General features: G+C 33.5%; 1 protein-coding gene across 1 annotated transcript in view; it reads right to left on the bottom strand.

The window, feature by feature from the left end:
• AGBL3 (AGBL carboxypeptidase 3) overlaps positions 1–19,031 on the bottom strand; it is a 125,976-nt gene that overhangs the window by 72,499 nt on the left and 34,446 nt on the right. The window contains exons 7-10 of the mRNA XM_007983011.3: positions 16,733–16,895; positions 10,190–10,316; positions 9,154–9,254; positions 8,816–8,928 (exon numbers count right to left, since the gene is read on the bottom strand). Of these exons, the coding sequence (XP_007981202.1) occupies positions 8,816–8,928; positions 9,154–9,254; positions 10,190–10,316; positions 16,733–16,895 (504 nt within the window). The remainder of the gene's footprint in view (positions 1–8,815; positions 8,929–9,153; positions 9,255–10,189; positions 10,317–16,732; positions 16,896–19,031) is intronic.

Below are 19,031 nucleotides of genomic sequence, written 5' to 3'. Positions count from 1 at the left end.
AAGAAAACTCTTTGGGTTGTATTTTGGATATAAATAAGCAAACATACAAATATATGTGTGCATGCATACTTTTATAACTACAGTAATATGTATACACACATATTTATGTTTTTAAGCATATTTTAATTGTCTACCGTTAAATATTTTCCTTTTTTGGCTAAGAAACTACATAACTAGTTTATTATATTTACCGCAGTATCTGAATGAATGTGCATTAGAAAATATTTTTTTATTAAACAAGATACCTTTTAAAGTTGCTTTATCTTTTTTATATTAATTATAAAATATTGCTTGTTCTAGTGGCACTATTGTATTCTCTATAAGGAAATATTTTCCATTGCAAATCAGAAAATGTATCAATGCTTTTAAATCAAAGAAACTTCTACATTTCCTTTTTTTGAGACACAATGCTCCTTTTTAAGCAGCAGCTATAAAAGGAATTTAAGTTTCATTTGGAAAATTTCTCCTCTGCACTCACAATTTAAGTTCCAATGGATTTTATTTTACTTTGCTTCTCAGACACAGCTACAAAGTACTTATCAAATGGCCCTCCAGGTAAATTTACTTATCTTTATTTCTGTGTTAGATCCAGCTTAAAGAGAGCCAAAGGCAAGAGGACACGCTGAGGTTAATTCACTGTAGGCCTTAAACTCCTCATTTGTAATATGGAAACTCCTAAAAATTATATAGAAGGCTGCCACATATGGTTAGAAAGTTAAGGGTTTCTCAATACTGACTTGATGTGTTTCACTTATGCCATCATAGAAGGTAACCAAATTTATGAAAAAATAAAAGCAAACAAATTTTTAAATAATAATTAATATATCATAACTGTTGTTCGTATCAGCCTTGATTTTATAACACAGTAGGCATCTATACTGAAAGGTCTATGTTTTAAATTGCTTTATAATAGTATTTTCTATTTAATATATACTTCTAAAAATCAAAGACATTGACTGGCAGGCTGTATTTTAAATGTCTATTTCCTATTTATTAGAAATGTTTTTATTTTCTTAAGATGAATTGTTAAATTGACAGTATCCATTAGAATCTTATAATTTTTTAGGCCTCAGGAATAATTTAACTAAATCTTTCTCACAAATAGGAATTATTTAATTAAGTCCCATAGCAGATGGTCCTCCAGCTTTGGCTGAATCCTTTCTGTTTTTGTTTTGTTTTGTTTCATTTTGTTTTTTGAGACATAGTTTTGCTCTTGTTGCCCAGGCTGGAGTGCAATGGCACGATCTCGGCTCACCACAACCTCCGCCTCCTGGGTTCAAACGATTCTCCTGCCTCAGCCTCCCAGGTAGCCGGGATTACAGACATGCGCCACCATGCCTGGCTAATTTTGTATTTTTAGTAGACATGGGGTTTATCCATGTTAGTCGGGCTGGTCTCAAACTGCCGACCTCAGGTGATCTGCTGCCTCGGCCTCCCAAAGTGCTGGGATTACAGGCGTGAGCCACCGCGCCCGGCCTGGCTGAATCCTTTCTGTAAGGTACTAACTACTTTCCACTAACCCTTCTCAGACTCATTATTAGGGAGTTCTTCCTTTTATTGTCCTGAAAGTCAGCTTCACCCATTTTTCACCCATCACTACTGGTGTGGCCTTGCTTTCTTAAGCATAGAATGAAGCTATGCCTTCTACGTGTTTCTGCATGCGAAGTTCTTAAAATATTTGGACGCTTTCATTTGAAATTGGTTTATATCTCTGGAAAAAGTAGATGGTGATTATTATGTTCCTTTTTAAAAAGGGCAATATACATAAGTAGCACATTTGTAATATTTCTGCACATGTAAGGATGAAGCTTTCTTCAATGTGTATCAGATGTTACAAAGTTTCCAAAATAACCAACATGGAATGATTCTGCAACCTCAAAAAACAGACTCCAGACTCCTGTAGAATATTGATTGGTCCTAGGAAATCAAGTTTATGTCCCAATTTACCAGAAATTCCTGAATTTCTTATAAGGTATTCTGGATAGATAACACATGATATATATTATTTATACAGTATTTTATAGCACAAAGTTATAGAGGATTTACTTACACATTATCTTATTTGATCTCACTTCTATCTCTTATCCTAATTTAGAACCACATTTAAAAGTAAATCGTTTTCAAATACCGCATGTTCTCTCTTACAAGTGGGAGCTAAACAAAGGGTAGACATGGACATAAAGATGGAAACAACAGGCATTGGGGACTCCAAGAGTCAGGAGGAAGGTGGAGGAGAGGGGTTGAAAAACCACCTGTTGGGCATTATATTCACAATTTGGGTGACGGGTTCAATGGGTGCCCAAACCCCAGCATTATGCAATAAATCCATGTAACAAGCCCACACATATACCCCCCTGAATCTATGAAAAAAATACTAATTGGAAAAAGTAGGTTATTTTCAAATGTTCCATCAATAAAGGACAGACTGAGTAAATTATGATATACCCACACTGTAGAGTACAGAAATAAAGAAAACCCCTATGTACTGAAAGATCTACAGTGACTTCCAGAGTATTGTAAGTGAAAAGAGCAAGATATGGAACAACACTGATGGTATACTACCTTTCGTATAAGGTACAGGACATGAAAATATGTGGTTATTCACTCATATTTTCAAAGTAAAACAAAGAATAAGTAAAAAAATTAATGAAAATAGTTAGCCATGGAACAAGGAAGGAAACAGGGTAGAGAAAGGGAGATGGGGTAGAATCAACACTTTTTTGAATGTTCCCTGTTATATAGTTTTGATGTTCTTATGTAAACATGTTATATAATTTAAAAACAAAAAAATTAATAAAAGTTATTCCTGAAAATTAATATAATCAAAAACAAAGACACTTAACTGTCAGACTGCTGGCATAGCCACACAGAGAAAATAATCTCTCCCCTTTTAAAAACTACTTTATATGAAGCTTAAAAAGGATTACAAAGAAATGTTAAACTGCATTCAATAGTCATTTTATTGGTGGCATTATTATGGGTATATGATAGGAAAAGGAAGAAGTAGGTAAATATTTACCCTAAAGTAATTAGGAATGAAGATTTTTCAGTATACGAGAAAAGAGAAGTATAAAAAATAAGGAAGAATAAGTTTTATAATCTTAAATTTGAACTGGAAATATAATTATGAACTGAAGATTTTTTCTTATGAAAATACCTGTTTCCCAACTCAATCCCCTGGAAAAAAAACTAGAAGCAATAATAACTATCATCTAGGCTATGTTATCTAAATATCCCTTTTCACTGAAAAGAACCAGGACTTCTGAGAGAAATGGTAGATTCCAGTTCTGGTGCAGGAAATATACAAGATGAGCCTGGGAAATGCTATCATGGCTGAAAGTTACTGAAGACTATGAGAGTCATGTCAAAAAACACAGGCCAACTTAATCGGTCTTGTATTGTCAAGGTTGGGGAAAATTTGAGCATTCAAATAATAATGACTGAAATTGATTAGAGTACATCAAATATTATATAAACAAACTCATGAGCTCAAAATGATACTCTGCATCTGGAAACAAACATATTAGTCACCAGGGAAAGTTGCAGGGGCACTAACTCAAGACTGAAAAATGTGTAAATATAAGGGAAGAATCATACATTTGTTTTACCTTTCCTGTAAGTACTGTACTCACCTATAAGTTATAAAATTAGTACATTTCACTTATAAAATTAGTACATTCTTTCTTCCAACTATATTCCCCGGTACTGAATTTTCCAGTTATTATTCATTACCTTTTATTATACTGCTTTTGTGTCATCTCACTTCTCTGTGGGTAGTGACAGCATAAGAAATAATTTGAAGAGAAGAAAAGAAAAAAAAATACTATAAGACTAATAGAAAACAACAAAATGGCAATAGTAAATCGTCTATCAATAATGACCTTAAATATAAATGGACTAAACTCGATCAAAGGACACAGAATGGCTGAATGGATTAAAAAAAGAGGATCCAACTACAATCTATCTACAAGATACTCCCTTTAGATTTAAGGACATACATAGGCTGAATTAAGGGATGGGAAAATATTCCATGCTAAAACGGCAACTAAAAGAGAGCAAGAATAGTTATAGTTATATCAGATAAAGTAGACTTTAAGTAAAAAACTGTCATGAGAGACAAGGATATTATATAATGATAAAAGGGTCAATCCACTAGGATGACATAACAAATAAAAGGATCAATACACTATGAAGATATAACAATCACAAATATATATACAGCCAACATCAGAGCACCTAAATATATAAAGCAAACATTGATAGAACCGAAGAGAGAAACGGCAATACAATGATAGCAGGAGACTTCAATACCTCATTTCAATAATAGAATATTGACATAGATGATCAATAAGGAAACAGAGGGCTCGAACAACATTATAGACCAAATGGATCTAACAGACATATACAGAACATTGTACCCAACAGCAGCAGGCTACATAGTCTTTTCAAGCACATCTGGAACTTTCTCCAGGATAGATCACATGTTAGGCCACAAAACAAGCCTTAACAAATTTAACAAGTATTATTACTGACCATAATGGGGTGAAACTAGATAAATAGCAGAAGGAAAACTGGAATATTCACATTTACAAGTATAAAGAAATTAAACAGCACAATCTTGAACAATCATTGGGTCAAAGTAGAAATAAAAAAGGAAATTAAGAACAATTTGAGACAAAAATGAAAACATAATATACCAGAATTAATGGAATATAGCAAAAGCAGTATGAAGAGGGAAATTTATTGTGATAAATGTTTATGTTTAAAAAAGAATAAAGATTCTCAAATAAATGACCTAACTTTATACCTCGAGGAGATAGAAAAGAACAAACTAAGCCTAAAATTAGCAGAAGAAAGGAAAAACAAAGATTAAAGCAGAAATAAAATAGAAAATAGAAAAACAATAGAAAAAAATCAGTGAAACTAAGAATTAGTTTTTTGAAAAGCCAAAATTGACAAACTCTTAGCTAAATTAATTATGAAAAATGGAGAAGACTCAAATAAAAAATGAAAGAGGAAACTTTATAGCTGATACTACAGAAATAAAAAGAATCATAAGAGACTATTATGAACAGTTGTATAACAACAATCTAAATAATCTGCATGAAACAGATAAACTCCTAGAAACATACAAATTACCAAGACTAAATTTTGGATAAATAGAAAGTTTGAACAGGCCTATAACTATTATGGAGATTTAATCAGTAATTGAAAATCTCCCAACAAAGAAAGCCCAGGATTAGATGGCTTCATTGGTGAATTCTATCCAACGTTTAAAGAATAATTAATGCCAATCATTCTCAAACTCAAATAGAAGAGGAGCGAACTTTCAATTCATTTTAGGAGACTCACATTAACCTGATACCAAAGATCTAGACAAAGATACCACAAGAAAAGGAAGCCACAGGCTAATATCCCTAATGAACATAGATACAAAAATTCTCAAGAAAATACTAGAAAACTAAATGTAAAAACACATTAAAAAGATTGTCCACCATGACTAGGTGGGATTTATCCCTGGGATGCAAGGATGGTTCAATATATGCAAATCAATTAATGTGATAAGCCATACAAACAGAATAAAGGATAAAAATCCATGATCCTCTCAATAGAGAAAGAACACTTGACAAAATTTAACATCCTTTCCTCAACAAACTAAGAATAGAAGGAAAGCACTTCAACATAATATAGGCCATATATGAAAAGGCCACAGCTAATAACATACTTAATGGTAAAAAACTGAAGGCTTTTACCCTAAGATCAGGAACAAGGCAAGGATGCTCACCTTGCCACTTCTATTCAACATAATACTGGAAGTCCAAGCCAGAGCAATTAGGCAAAAGAACAAATGAAAAAGTATGTAAACTGGAAATGAAGGAGTAAAATTGTCCCTGTTTCTATAGGACATAATCTTATATATGTATATAGAAAACCCTATGGACTCCATTAAAAAAAAACTGCGAGAACTAATAAATAAACTTACAAAGTTACAGGTTACAAAATCTGCATACAAAAATCCATTGTGTTTCTATATACTAATAATGAGCTATCTGAAAAGGTGATTGGGAAAATATCCCATTTACAATAGCACCAAAAAGAATAAAATAGGAATAAACCTAACTAAGACTTGTATAATGAAAACTATAAAACATTGATAAAAGAAATTAAAGAAGACTGAAATAAATGGAAAGACATCCCCTGTTGGTGGATCAGAAGACTTAATATTGTTAATATTGTTAAAATGCCCATACTACTCAAAGTGATCTACACATTCAATACAAACACTATCAAAATCCCAATGGCACCTTTTACAAAAAATAGGAAAAACAGTTCTGTATTTCATATGGAATCACCAAAGACCGTGAATAGCCAAATCAAATCAATCCTGAGAAAAAAAAACAAAGCTGGAGTCATCACTTTCTCTGATTTCAAATTAATATTACAAAGCTACAGTAATCAAATGAGTATGACACTGACAAAGAGAGAGAGAGACATCTATACTTACAGGATAGAATACAGGGCCCCAAAATATGTCCACACATATATGACCAAATAATCTTCAATAAGGGTGCTAAGGATACACAATGGGAAAAGAATACTATCTTCAACAAATAATGCTGGGAAACTGGATATCCACATGCAAAAGAATAAAATTGGATACTGTACAAAAAAAAAAAAAAATCAACTCAAAATGGGCTAAACACTTAAACATAAGACCTGAAACTACAAAACTTCCAGAAACGTAGGGGAAAAGCTCTATGGCACTGATCTCTGCAAAGATTTCATAGATACACCACCACAAGCATAAGCAACAAACCCAAAAATAAACACATGGACTACATCAAACTAAAAAGCTTCTGTACAACCAAGGAAACAATAGAGTGAAAAAGCGGCCTACAGAATGGAAAAAAATATGCGCAAACTATACATCTGATAAGGGGTAGTCTCCAAAATATATAAGGAATTCCTTCAACTTAATAGCAAAAACCCCTATAACCTGATTTTGTTATAAAATGGGCTAAGTACTTGAATAGATATTTCTACAGTAAGACACACTAGTCAACAGGTATGTGACAAAGTGCTCAACATCGTTTATCAGGGAAATGCAAATTAAAATACAATGAGATATCACCTCTTGCCTGTCAGGATGGCTGTCATCAAAAAAACCAAAAGACAAGTGTTAGGGAGCATGTGGAGAAATTGAAACCCTTGTACACTGGGGTGGGAGTACAAAACTGTGCAGCTGCTACTGAAAACAGCACAGAGGTTCCTCAGAAAGTCTAAAAACAGAACTGCCATATGATCCAGCAGTCTTCTGGGTATTTATCCAAAAGAACTGAAATCTAGACATTAGCACTCCCATTTTTATTGCAGCACTATTCACAATAGCCAATATGTAGAAACAACCTAAATATCTTTTGACAAATGAATGGATAAAGAAAATGCATATCCATACAGTGGCTTCCTATTCAACTTTAAAAAAGAAGGAAATTCTGCAATATGTTAACAACATGGATAAACAGCGAGGACATTACAGTAAGTGAAATAAGCCAATCACAGAAAGACAAATACTGCATGATTTCACTTTTGTGAAGTATCTAAAATGTCAAATTCATAAAATAAAAGTCAAATGGTGGTTTCTAGAGGGTTGTGGGGGAATGGGACTTTCTAATTAAAGGGCAAAATATTTCAGTTAAGCAAGATGAATAAACTCTAGAGATCTGCTCTACAATATTGTATCAAGAATAATAAAATATTGTACAGTAAATAAGATGGTAAATTTCATACTAAGTGTTCTTACCACAATAAAATAAAAAATGAAGAGGTAACATCGACTCCAATGCTGGAAGAAGAAAAGCCACGAAACATATTCTTATCATACTGTCTAGCAACCATGCTCCTTGATATCTACTCAAAGAAGTCAAAGACTTATGTCTACACAAAAACCTGCACATGGATGTATATAGCAACTTTATTTATAATTGGCAAAACTTGGAGGCAACCAAGATGTCCTTCAGTAGGTAAACTGATATATGAACTGTGGTACATTAAGACAATGGAATATTACTGAGTGCAAAAAATAAATGAGCTATTAAGCCATGAAAAGAGATGGAAGAAACTTAAATGCGTATTACTATGTGAAAGAAGCCAGTGTGAAAAGGCCACATACTGTGTGCTCCTACCTATATGCCATTCTGGAAAAGGCAAAACTATGAAGACAGTTTAAAATATCTGTGGTTTCCAGGGGTTAGTAGGGAGAGACGGTTGAATAGGTGGGTTCTTAGGGTGAATCCATACAGTGAAAATACTCTGTATCATACTATAATAGTGAATACATATATTATACATTTGTCTAAACCTGCAGAATTAACACCAAAAGTGAAGCCTAACATATACAGTGGACTTTGGATGATAAAGATGTGTCAGTGTGCACTCATGAACTGTAAACAAGTACCACTCTCATAGGGGATATATGGGAACTCTCTGTACTTCCCATTCCATTTTACTGTGAATCTAAAACTGCTCTAAAAAAACTAAAAGTATATTAAAAAGAAAGAGAAAAACAAAAACAATAACCAAACAAAAATCAATTTCATATGTCTTTACACCTAGTATGCTGTACACAGTAATGTTCATGTTACTTGATAAAAATAATAAATGAAGTCTTAATGAGGTCTGGCCAAAATAATGGGCATGGGCCACCACTTATAGTTGGGTTTTTCAGTTGAGAATTGACAATAACATGCTGGTATAATTATGAAGCACATAGTAAAGCAGCACAACAAATTGCATTACTTCAGTAGCCTTGAGTTACCTAGACTCTAGATCCAATGTAATGTGTATCACAGGAGTGTCTGAATCCTCAAAGACTTTTTCCAGTGTTATATGTCTTTCCATTTCTTCTAATTCTTTCAGGCACCGATAATACTAGGGAAAAATAAATACATGAGCTCATTACAAAATAATTTTATTTCCTAATTAAACTATTTAAGTATTTATAGACACCTGGAACAACTGTTACTGGGAAATTAAGTGCCAAACCCCCAACAACACTGTTGGGACATTAAAAGGCAAACACTGCATAGGCCCATAGTCAGCTTATGGTATCTGATAGGCTGGAGTCTGATGCATTACCAAATGCACTTTGCTTACCTTGGTCCGGTCGGGATCACAATAGTCCAAGAGAGAATCACAAAAATGATATCCCATTGATTCCAGGTCTTTTGTGCTGAAATGAGTGCCTCGTTTATTACCTAAAACATCAATAGGTTTATCCACCCTTGAGGGTAAGTTAATAATTTTTCTTAGCAGGTACATTGCAAAACAGTATAAACAAAACATTGATATGATTCCATATCCTGTTCTTTGGATTTTCTTCTCCAGGGCAGGTTATTTAACAGCTCATTGCTTTCCCTTGTCCCTTTTCCACCATCTGGACCAAAGCTGATTTAACACACATTAGTATATGTTGTAAAGGCAGAAAAAAATTCAGTAAGACAGTTATAGAATATTTGGTTGCCAGTTAGAAATGGTGGTAATAATCACTTTGAGAAAAACTCATGTAAAGATTTTATGAGAAAAGATTTTCATCATCACAAATAATGTTATATCAATTTCAAAGTGCTTTAAAAACTAGCTGGAAAGTACATACGTGGATTTCTAGAACTTTCCTTTAAGTTGATACATTTTTCTGATAATGTGACTATTATTTTAATATGGAGTATTCTAACCATGTTAGGATATGCTAGATGTAACTAAAAGATTTCTTAAATGGGACTACAAAGCACACTTTAAGTTTTTGTTCAGGGAACCAAGTGCTTTCATTTAAACATATATTGACTCCCAAAAGTCCATTTTGCCTTGCAAATAGCAAATCCAATAAAAAATATTTAAAAAAAAATCTGTAGATACCTCCTTAAAAATAACAAGCATTTAAAGATTACCATATGAAACAACCAATTAGAGTATTCTATTTATATGCTTAAATCTTCCTTTCTAAACAAAGGGAAATTAGGAAATAGAGATACCATATTGTGGGAGTTTATTCATCCTGTTTATAGAATTGATTAAATATTAGTATTATTTAAATAGGAAGAAAGTGCTATTGTCTGTACTATTACATTTACATTAAATTATGTATATTTGGTTTAAAGCTTTGAGAGCTGTGAATGAGAACCCTTGATCTTACCCAGAGTAGATCCACAAAAGGTGGCCTCCATGGTAAAGCTGTTCCTGATTCCCATTTTCCACATGACCACTCTTCCTGTTCCTTCTTTGCTCTTCTGAACATTAAACTTGCAAGCTGAGAATGAAAACTGAAAAGAAGCAAATAGAAATGAGACTTGTTCTGGTACCTGTATCTTTTTTGGAAAGTAGTATTAAAAATGAAAGTGGTTATGCAAAGTCTATAATTCTCACTAAAGCTTCAGGAGCTACTTTTCACTTTCTGACCAGTGGAAATATCTCATTTTAAGGATGATATGTTCACATGTCTGAGAACTATAGATTCTAATTTCTGCAATAAAATTTACTATTTTTATAGAAAGATATGTATATATCTTTATGTAACATATATTCAAAATCAGTTCCTTTTTAATTTTTGCAGGTACATAGTAGGTTTATATATATAGGGTGTACATGATATATTTTGATAGAGGTATGCAGTGTGTAATAATCACATTGGGTAAATGGGGTATCTATCACCTCAAGCATTTATCCTTTGTGTTACAAATAATCCAATTATACTCTTTTACTTTTTAAAAAATGTACAATTAAATTATTATTGACTATAGTCACCCTCTTGTGATATGAAATACTAGTTCTTATTAATTTTATTTTTTGTACCCATTAGCCATCCCCACTTCTGCCCTCCCCCATTACCTTTCCTAGCTTATAGTAACCATCCTTCTGCTGTTTCTACAAGTTCAATTGTTTTAATTTTCAGCTCCCACAAATAAGTGAGAACATGCAAAGTTTGTCTTTCTGTCTCTAGCTTATTTCACTTAACACAGTGATCTCCAGTTCCATCCATGTTGTTGCAAACGACAGAATCTCATTCTTTTTTATGCCTGAATAGTACCCATTCTGTGTATGTATCACATTTTCTTTATCCATTCATCTGCTAATGGACACTTAGGTTGCTTCCAAAAGTTGACTAATTCTTGATGCTGTTGGGATAAAATTTTATACTTTTAAAAGAGATTCAATCTTCATTCATGTTAGGAATGAAGATTAGTGTTGGAGATGTTCAAAAATAAAGATTCTTTATCTTTATATGAAAGATCATTTGAAATTATGTCCTGAAAGATTGTCTACAAAGAAAGTTGTGAGGTGCAATTTTATTTTTTCAGTAACATACAATAAAATTGACTTTTTGTGTTTCATTCTATACATCTTTTTGTTTTGGTTTTCGAGACAGGGTCTCTCTCTGTCACCCAGGCTGGAGTGCAGTGGTGCTATCATAGCTCACTGTAGCCTCAAACTCCTGGACTCAAAACTATCCTCCTATCTCAGTCTCCTAAACAGCTGAGACCACAAGCACTTACCACCACATGTAGCTAGTTTTGTATTTTTTTCCCACAGAAATGGGGTCTTGCTATGTTGCCCAGGCTGGTCTCAAATTCCTGGCTTCATGCGGTCCTCCTGCCTTGGTCTTCCAAAGTGCTGGGATTACAGGTATGGGCCACTGTGCCCAGCCTCATTTTATGAATTGTAACACATATGTAGATTCCTGTAACCACCATCACACTCAAGATACAGAACAGTTCTATTATCCTAATAGGTTAATTATAGTCACACCCTCCTGCCACCTCTAACCCCTGGCCACCATTGATTTGCTGTTACTATAGATTTGCTTTTTCAAGACTGCTGTATAAATGGAATCATATAGAATGTAATCTTTTGAGACTAGCTTCTTTCATTTAACCTAATACTTTTGAGATTTATCCAAGTTGTTGCATGTATGAATATTCCTTCCGTTTTATTGCCAAGTACTATTCCATTGTATGGGGTGTACTAAAATGTATATCCATTTACCAGTTAAAGGACATTTTGGGTTGTTTCCAGCTTTTGGCAATTATGATAGAGTTGTTATAAATGTTTGTGTGTACAGGTTTATATATGAACGTACATTTTCATTTCTCTAGGGTAAATACCTAGGAATGGGATTGCTGGATGATATAAGTGTACAATTTTCTTTATAAGAAATTGACAAACTGCTTTTCAAAGTGATATACCATTTTGCATCTCCAATAAAAATGTACAGTATGAGAGTTCCAGTTATTCCAAATTCTTATTAGAACTTGGGATTGTCAGTATTTTTATTTTAGCAATGCTAACAGGTATGTAACTGTATCTCCTCAGTTACTTTGCAGTTCCCTGAGGGCTACTGATGTCAAACACCTTTTCATGTGCTTATTTGCCTTCACATATCATTTTTGGAAATGTGTGTATTTAAGATTATTTGGTTGTTTGTTTGATTACTACTGAGTGATTCTGGATAAAAGTTCTTTGTGAGATATGTGATTGAAAATAATTTCTCCTTTCTGGAGCTTATCTTTGTATTTGCTTAACAGGATCTTTCAGAGAGCAAAAGGATGATGTCCAACTTATCAATTCATTACAATCCAATGGATAATGCTTTTGGTATTTTCTAAGGAATGTTTGTCTAATTCCATGTCATAAAAGTTTTCTTCTATGTTTTCTTCTAAAGGTTTTACAGTTTTACATTTAAGGTTTGAGGGTTAGGTGAAAGTTTTTTGTTTTTTATATGGATGTTCAATTGTTTCAACACTTATTTATTGAAAGGTTTCTTTCTCCATTAAATTTCCTATGTACCTTTGTCAAAAGGCTGTATGTATATGGGTCTATTACTAGTCTTGCTATTCTGTACCACTGCTCTTGGTGTTTACATAGTTCCTATTAACATACTATTTTTATTACTGTAGTTTTATACTGTCGTAAAATTTGATAGTGTGATTCCTTCAACTTCATTTTTTAAAAGTGTTTTGCCTATTCTAGTTCCTTTGTATTTCCTTATCCATCTTAGAATCAGCCTGTTTATATCTATAGACAATTATGCTGTGATTTTTGTCTGGAACTCTGTTAAATCTACAGATCAACTTGGGGAGTTGATATCTTACTATGTTTAGTCTTCCAATCCATAATACAACACATGTCTCCATTTCTTTGGGCCTTTGATTTATTTCATCAGCATTTTTAAGGTTTCAGCATATAGAATCTATACATTTTGTTAGATTTATAACTAAGTATGTATTTTGAAGCTGTGATAAAAATGGTATTGTTTTTAACTTTGGTTTCCAATGTTTTCATTGCGAGTATACAGAAATGCAATTGTTTTTTGTGGGTTGATTTTGTATCTTATGACCTTGCTTAAACTCCCTTGTTAGTTCTAGTTTTGTGTGTGTGGGTGTGGGTGTGGTGTGTGGATCACTTTGGATTTTCTGTGTAGATAATTGTGCCACCATCATTACTTCTTTCCAATCTGTCTGCCTTCTCCTTTCTTTTGCCTTTTTGAACTGGTAGAACCTCCAGTACAATGCCGCATGAATTGAGGAAGAGTGGACTTTCTTGTCTTCTTCCTGACCTTGGGCAGAAAACATTCAGTCTTTCATCAACTATGTTTTTAGCTGTAGAGTTTTTTGTAGATGTCCTTTATTAGGTTAAGGAAGTACACTTTAATTCCTTATTTGCTGAAAGTTTTTTTTTTTTTTTTCATAACTAGATGCTGAATTGTGTTAAAAACCTTTTTGTATCAATTGATGAGATCACAGAGTTTTTCTTCTTTCAACTGTAAACATAGTGGATTACAGTGATTAATTTTCAAATATGAAGACAGCCTTATATTTTGGGATAAACCCCATCTGGTCATGGTATATTAGTCTTTTTATATATTGCTGGATTTAATATGCTAATATTTTGGTGAGGATTTTTGCATCTATGTTCTTGAGGGATATTAGTCTGTAGTTTTCTTTTCCTGTACTATCTTTGTCTTGTGTTGGTATGGTAATCCTGGGAAAGACTGCCTTTAAATTTTTGGTAGAATGCTTCAGTGAATCCAACTGGATCTGGATATTTGTTTTCTGGAGTTTCTTTTTGGAATGCTTTTCAGGACTATTCAGATTATTTCACCTTGGGTGCGTTTTGGTAGTTTGTAGTCTTCAAGGAATGGGTTCATTTCATCTAAGTTGTTAAATTTATGTGCACAGAATTGAATTTCCTCTTATTGTCCTTTTAATGCCTGCAGAGTCTGTAGTGATACCTCTCTTTCATTCTTGATATTGGTAAGTTGTGCCATCATTGCCTCCCCTTCCTCCTCTTTCTCTTCCTCCTACTTTCTCATCAATCTTGGTAAAGTTTTATCAGTTTTACCAATCTTTTCCAAGCACAAATGTTGCTTAACTGATTTTTTTAATTGTTTCTCATTTTCCAATTTCATTATCTGCTCATCTTTATTATCTGCTTCCTTCTGCTTGGTTTATTTTATTCTTCTTTTTCTATTCTTAATGTGGAAACTTTTTACTAATTCAAGGTCTTTGTTCTTTTCTTTTTTCTTTTTTGAGATGGAGTCTCACTCTGTTGCCCAGGCTGGAGTGCAGTGATACGACCTTGGCTCACGACAACCTCTGCCTCCTGGGCTCAAACAGTTCTCCTGCCTCAGCCTCCCAAGTAGCTGGGATTACAGGTGCACACCACCATGATTGGCTAATTTTTGTATTTTTAGTAGAGATGAGGTTTTACCATGTTGGCCAAGTTGGTCTTGAACCCCTGACCTCAAGTGATCTGCCCACCTTGGCCTCTCAAAGTGCTGGGATTACAGGCATGAGCCACTGTACCCAGCCTATTCGTTTCTAATATAAGCATTTCTTGCTGTACATTTTCTTCTAAGTGCTACTATTTAGCTGAATTTCACAAAATTTCATGTTACATATTTTCATTTTCTTTCAGGTCAAACTATATTCTAATGTTCCTTAAGAGTTCCTCTTGGGCCTAAGGATTATTTAGAAATGTGGTTTAATATCTACATGTTTGTAGATTTTCCTCTTTTATTGATTTATTCTAATTCCATTATGCTTAAAAACATACTTGTATGATATTAATTATTTTAAATTTGTTAGTAGTTGTTTTAAACCAGAATGCGATTTACGTTGGTGCTGTTCCATGTGCATTTGAATATAATGTGTATTCTGCTGTTTAATAGAGTGTATTATAAATGTCAAATCCAGTGGGTTGATCCTTGCCTAGTGTCTATCTACCAGTTCCAGATTAATGTAAGAAGTATTTAAAATCTCCAACTATAATTGTGGATTTGCACAAAAAGATTCTTTTTTTTTTTTTTTTTTTTTTTGAGACAGCCTCCCTCTGTAGCCCAGGCTGGAGTGCAGCGGCGCCATCTTGGCTCACTGCAAACTCCGCCTCCTGGGTTCACACCATTCTGCCTCAGCCTCCTGAGTAGCTGGGACTACAGGTGCCCGCCATGAAGCCCGGCTAATTTTTTGTATTTTTAGTAGAGATGGGGTTTCACCATGTTAGCCAGGATGGTCTCGATCTCCTGACCTCGTGTTCTGCCTGCCTCAGCCTCCCAAAGTGCTGGGATTACAGGCGTGAGCCACTGTGCCCGGCCCAAAAATATTTTCATAAGAAACATTTAACAGAAAACCTAGAAATAGAGGCCTCTATGTTTTAAGCAACCTTTAGATGATGTGGAAGACCTGTTTAAACTGCAGAGTGGTGGTTTGAGTTGTTCAAGAAATTGGTCCATTTCATCTAAGGCACAACAGGTTAGAGATCTAAAACCCTAAGGAGAATGTCAATAGACAAACATTAAAATATCTTAGTAACACAGAATTATTTTATAGGAGTAATGAACTATACCTAAGAGTATTGATAGTATAAATTTACATAGGAATAGCTTCAGCTATGGGGTTGGGTTTTCCCGTCATTCTTTCTGACGAAATGAATCTTCTTTGGGGAACAAGCCTGTTCTTTCTTTAAAAGGCTATTTTTATCAGATTATCCTTTCCTTTATATGTCTTTGGGCCCCAATTATCCCCAAAAGACAATTAGTTCTTCTCAGTAAGTCCTTTATAATTGAATTGGTTGGTTGGGAACTTAAGGGAAAGTCTGCAGGAATTTTCTTGGCTATGTTACCATCTTTTCCCTAAAGAATGATTCAAATATAATTTTCACATCTTGGTAAATCAGTCTCCAATATTTCCATAGTTTGTGAAAATAATAATATACTTTATTCTTTTCTCATTCTAATTTCTATATAGTTTTAAAATATTGATTATTGGATTAAGTTTTTTCCTGGCAAAATTCTAATAAATACTTTCAAGAAACTGTTACACATTTCTTAAGAATACAGTGTTTAATCTGTATAATTTAGGCACTCAATGACTATTAAAACAATAAACAAGACCCTAAAATTGACTGATAAAGATGACTAATAGAGGAAGCTTTCAAAAGGTAAAAGAGCAGTGGTATTATGGTGGTAGGTTTGGGGCATTTTTGCCTTTTCCCCCTATATTTTCAAATTATTGCTCACTAAGTAGTTCTATATAGTCGCTTTCTTATTGTCAGTTGTATAAACTGGTCAAACTAACTAAATAACAAAAGCAGTTTGGAACAGTATTATCCATGTGAACCATTCTGGTATCCGACATGGGCAACATTTGGTAAAGGAAGAGTTAACACCTTAAAAGGTGCTTACTTTATCTGGACAATTTTTGCTTAGCATAAGTGGGAAGATTCGTTGCTGTAAGTATAATGTCTTAGATCTGTCACTACCATCACAGCCATACATGAAGATGTTCTCTTTCCTACTATGGCCATGAAGATCACAGTATAAAATAACCTCTCGTTTCTCCATCAGTCTGCCAGGAAGAAAGACAAGTTACTAACTTTTATCTCTGCATTTTTCTTCTATTGGTACAACTATGGATTTATAAGTGTAATATCCAAATAAATACAATTTCTTATATCCTAGCTTTCTCTTATCTATATCACATATTATTAATATACAATTTTTAAAATCTACAATAATTTATTAACTATATAAAGATCTGAATGCAGGCCAAGTGCAGTTGCTCATGCCTGTAATCCTGATGCTTTTGGAGACCGATGCAGGCGAATCGCCTGAGGTCAGGGGTTCGAGACCTGCCTGGCCAATGTGGCGAAACCCCCTTTCTACTAAAAATACAAAAATTAGCTGGGTGTGGCGGCACATGCCTGTAATCCCAGCTACTCGGGAGGCTGAGGCAGGAGAATTGCTTGAACCCGGGAGGCGGAGGTTGCAGTGAGCGGAGACAGCATTACTGCACTCCAGCCTGGGCAACTCTGTCTCAAAAAAAAAAAAAAAAAAAAAAAAAAAAAAAAAAAGTCTGAACGCAGTAGCTTTCCATTATAAGGACAAAATTTACCTTACTCCCAAGACTTTCTTCAACAAGATCTCTCTGCTTTATTTCACATATTTTCTTTCTGACTGTAATACCTTCTTTATCTTTGTAAATGTAAATACTACCTGCCATCCTTCAGTACTGACCTCATGTCTCACTTCCTTTCAATTTGTCAAGGCCACAGAGCTTTCTCTTTTTGAACTTCGGTACCACTTAAAGATATTGGTACTGTTTGCTTGGCCCTTGTCTAGAAAAGTTTTTATATTTTTCATAGTCAAGCTTGTTAAGAATGGGGAATGCTTCAAATCATCTAGAACAGTGCTATGCACATAATAAGCACCCAAATATTTGTTAAAAATTGAGTGCTTGATGACTTGGTGCTGAAGCCAATTAATATTTAACCCTTGAGTAGTGTGGTGATTAAGTTATTATCTTGAGAAAAATGGTACCAAAGTTTGAATTGACTTTTTCTGATAAATTTCTAACAAATATCTGAAAAAATATATTACACATTCCTAAAGAGCACATTTGGTCTATATAATTTAACACTCAATATAAAAATAACAAAACAAAAAATAAGTCCCTCAAACTGATTGATAAAATGACTAATATTAATAGAAGAGGCTTTCAAAAGTAAGAAAGTATGGTGTTAAAGTGGTAGGATTATTACTTAACTAATCAAAATTACATATACTATTTGCTGTATCTGGAAGGATAAACATCAAAATGTTAGCAATAGTATTTATAATATTATTAAATACAGTACATTTATAACAAAAATATTAAAACCTAAAATATAAACATTCAAAGCATTTTGCTTCTATTAGAAACCATACTGCTTTCAACTATAGTGAAATTACAAACTAAAATGTATTATGTGTTAATTTATTGCCCTTTTCTCATTTGCTGCCTAATAAGTTCTCATCGGTAACAGAAGATTGATATAAAGCCACTAAATGATAATTACAAGTTTTTAGAAAACTAACTAGATTATAAGGCATGAATATCAAGTTAAGTTCTTAAATATGAAACATGCTGCACATTTTTAAGCCACAAATTCTTCAGTCTTTCATTTTCTTATAAGAAAGTCAAAAGGAACTCTACTTCTAACAAATTAATTTCCAAAGAGATGGTATTACTTCTGAAGTGAAACAGGATATTAGGGTCTCTCATCTTACATTAATTTAAATAACTTTAGAAACAGTTTGGATTTTCTTTTTACCCATAGGTAAACAGAAATACTTAGTATAAGATTTTATCCATAGGTATCTTTATGGGTAAAAAGATATTCTACTTATACTAAATATTTTACATAAAAATCTACACTCTCTTATTCTAATATGCTTTAAATATACTTAATCTTATATATATTTATAGCTGCTCACCTTTCCACACATATGTGACTGACTTCTTATCCTACTTACCTGCGTACGATTAACTGGATTAAGATATTTCTCTTTCTTCGAAGTCTTTTAGAAACTTGCTGAATAGACTTCTGCCTTAACCTTCTTACAAGACAATCAGAGACTGATATTTAAAAGAGTTTCCAAAGAGAGACGCCAAAGGGCAGTGACCTGTAATCCATCATGTCTCAGACCAGAGACCCTTAATCTC

The sequence above is a fragment of the Chlorocebus sabaeus genome, chromosome 21 (assembly GCF_047675955.1).
Source record: "Chlorocebus sabaeus isolate Y175 chromosome 21, mChlSab1.0.hap1, whole genome shotgun sequence".
NCBI lineage: Eukaryota > Metazoa > Chordata > Mammalia > Primates > Cercopithecidae > Chlorocebus > Chlorocebus sabaeus.
The sequence above is the reverse complement of the archived record's forward strand: the minus strand, read 5'-3'. Positions and strand labels throughout refer to the sequence as shown.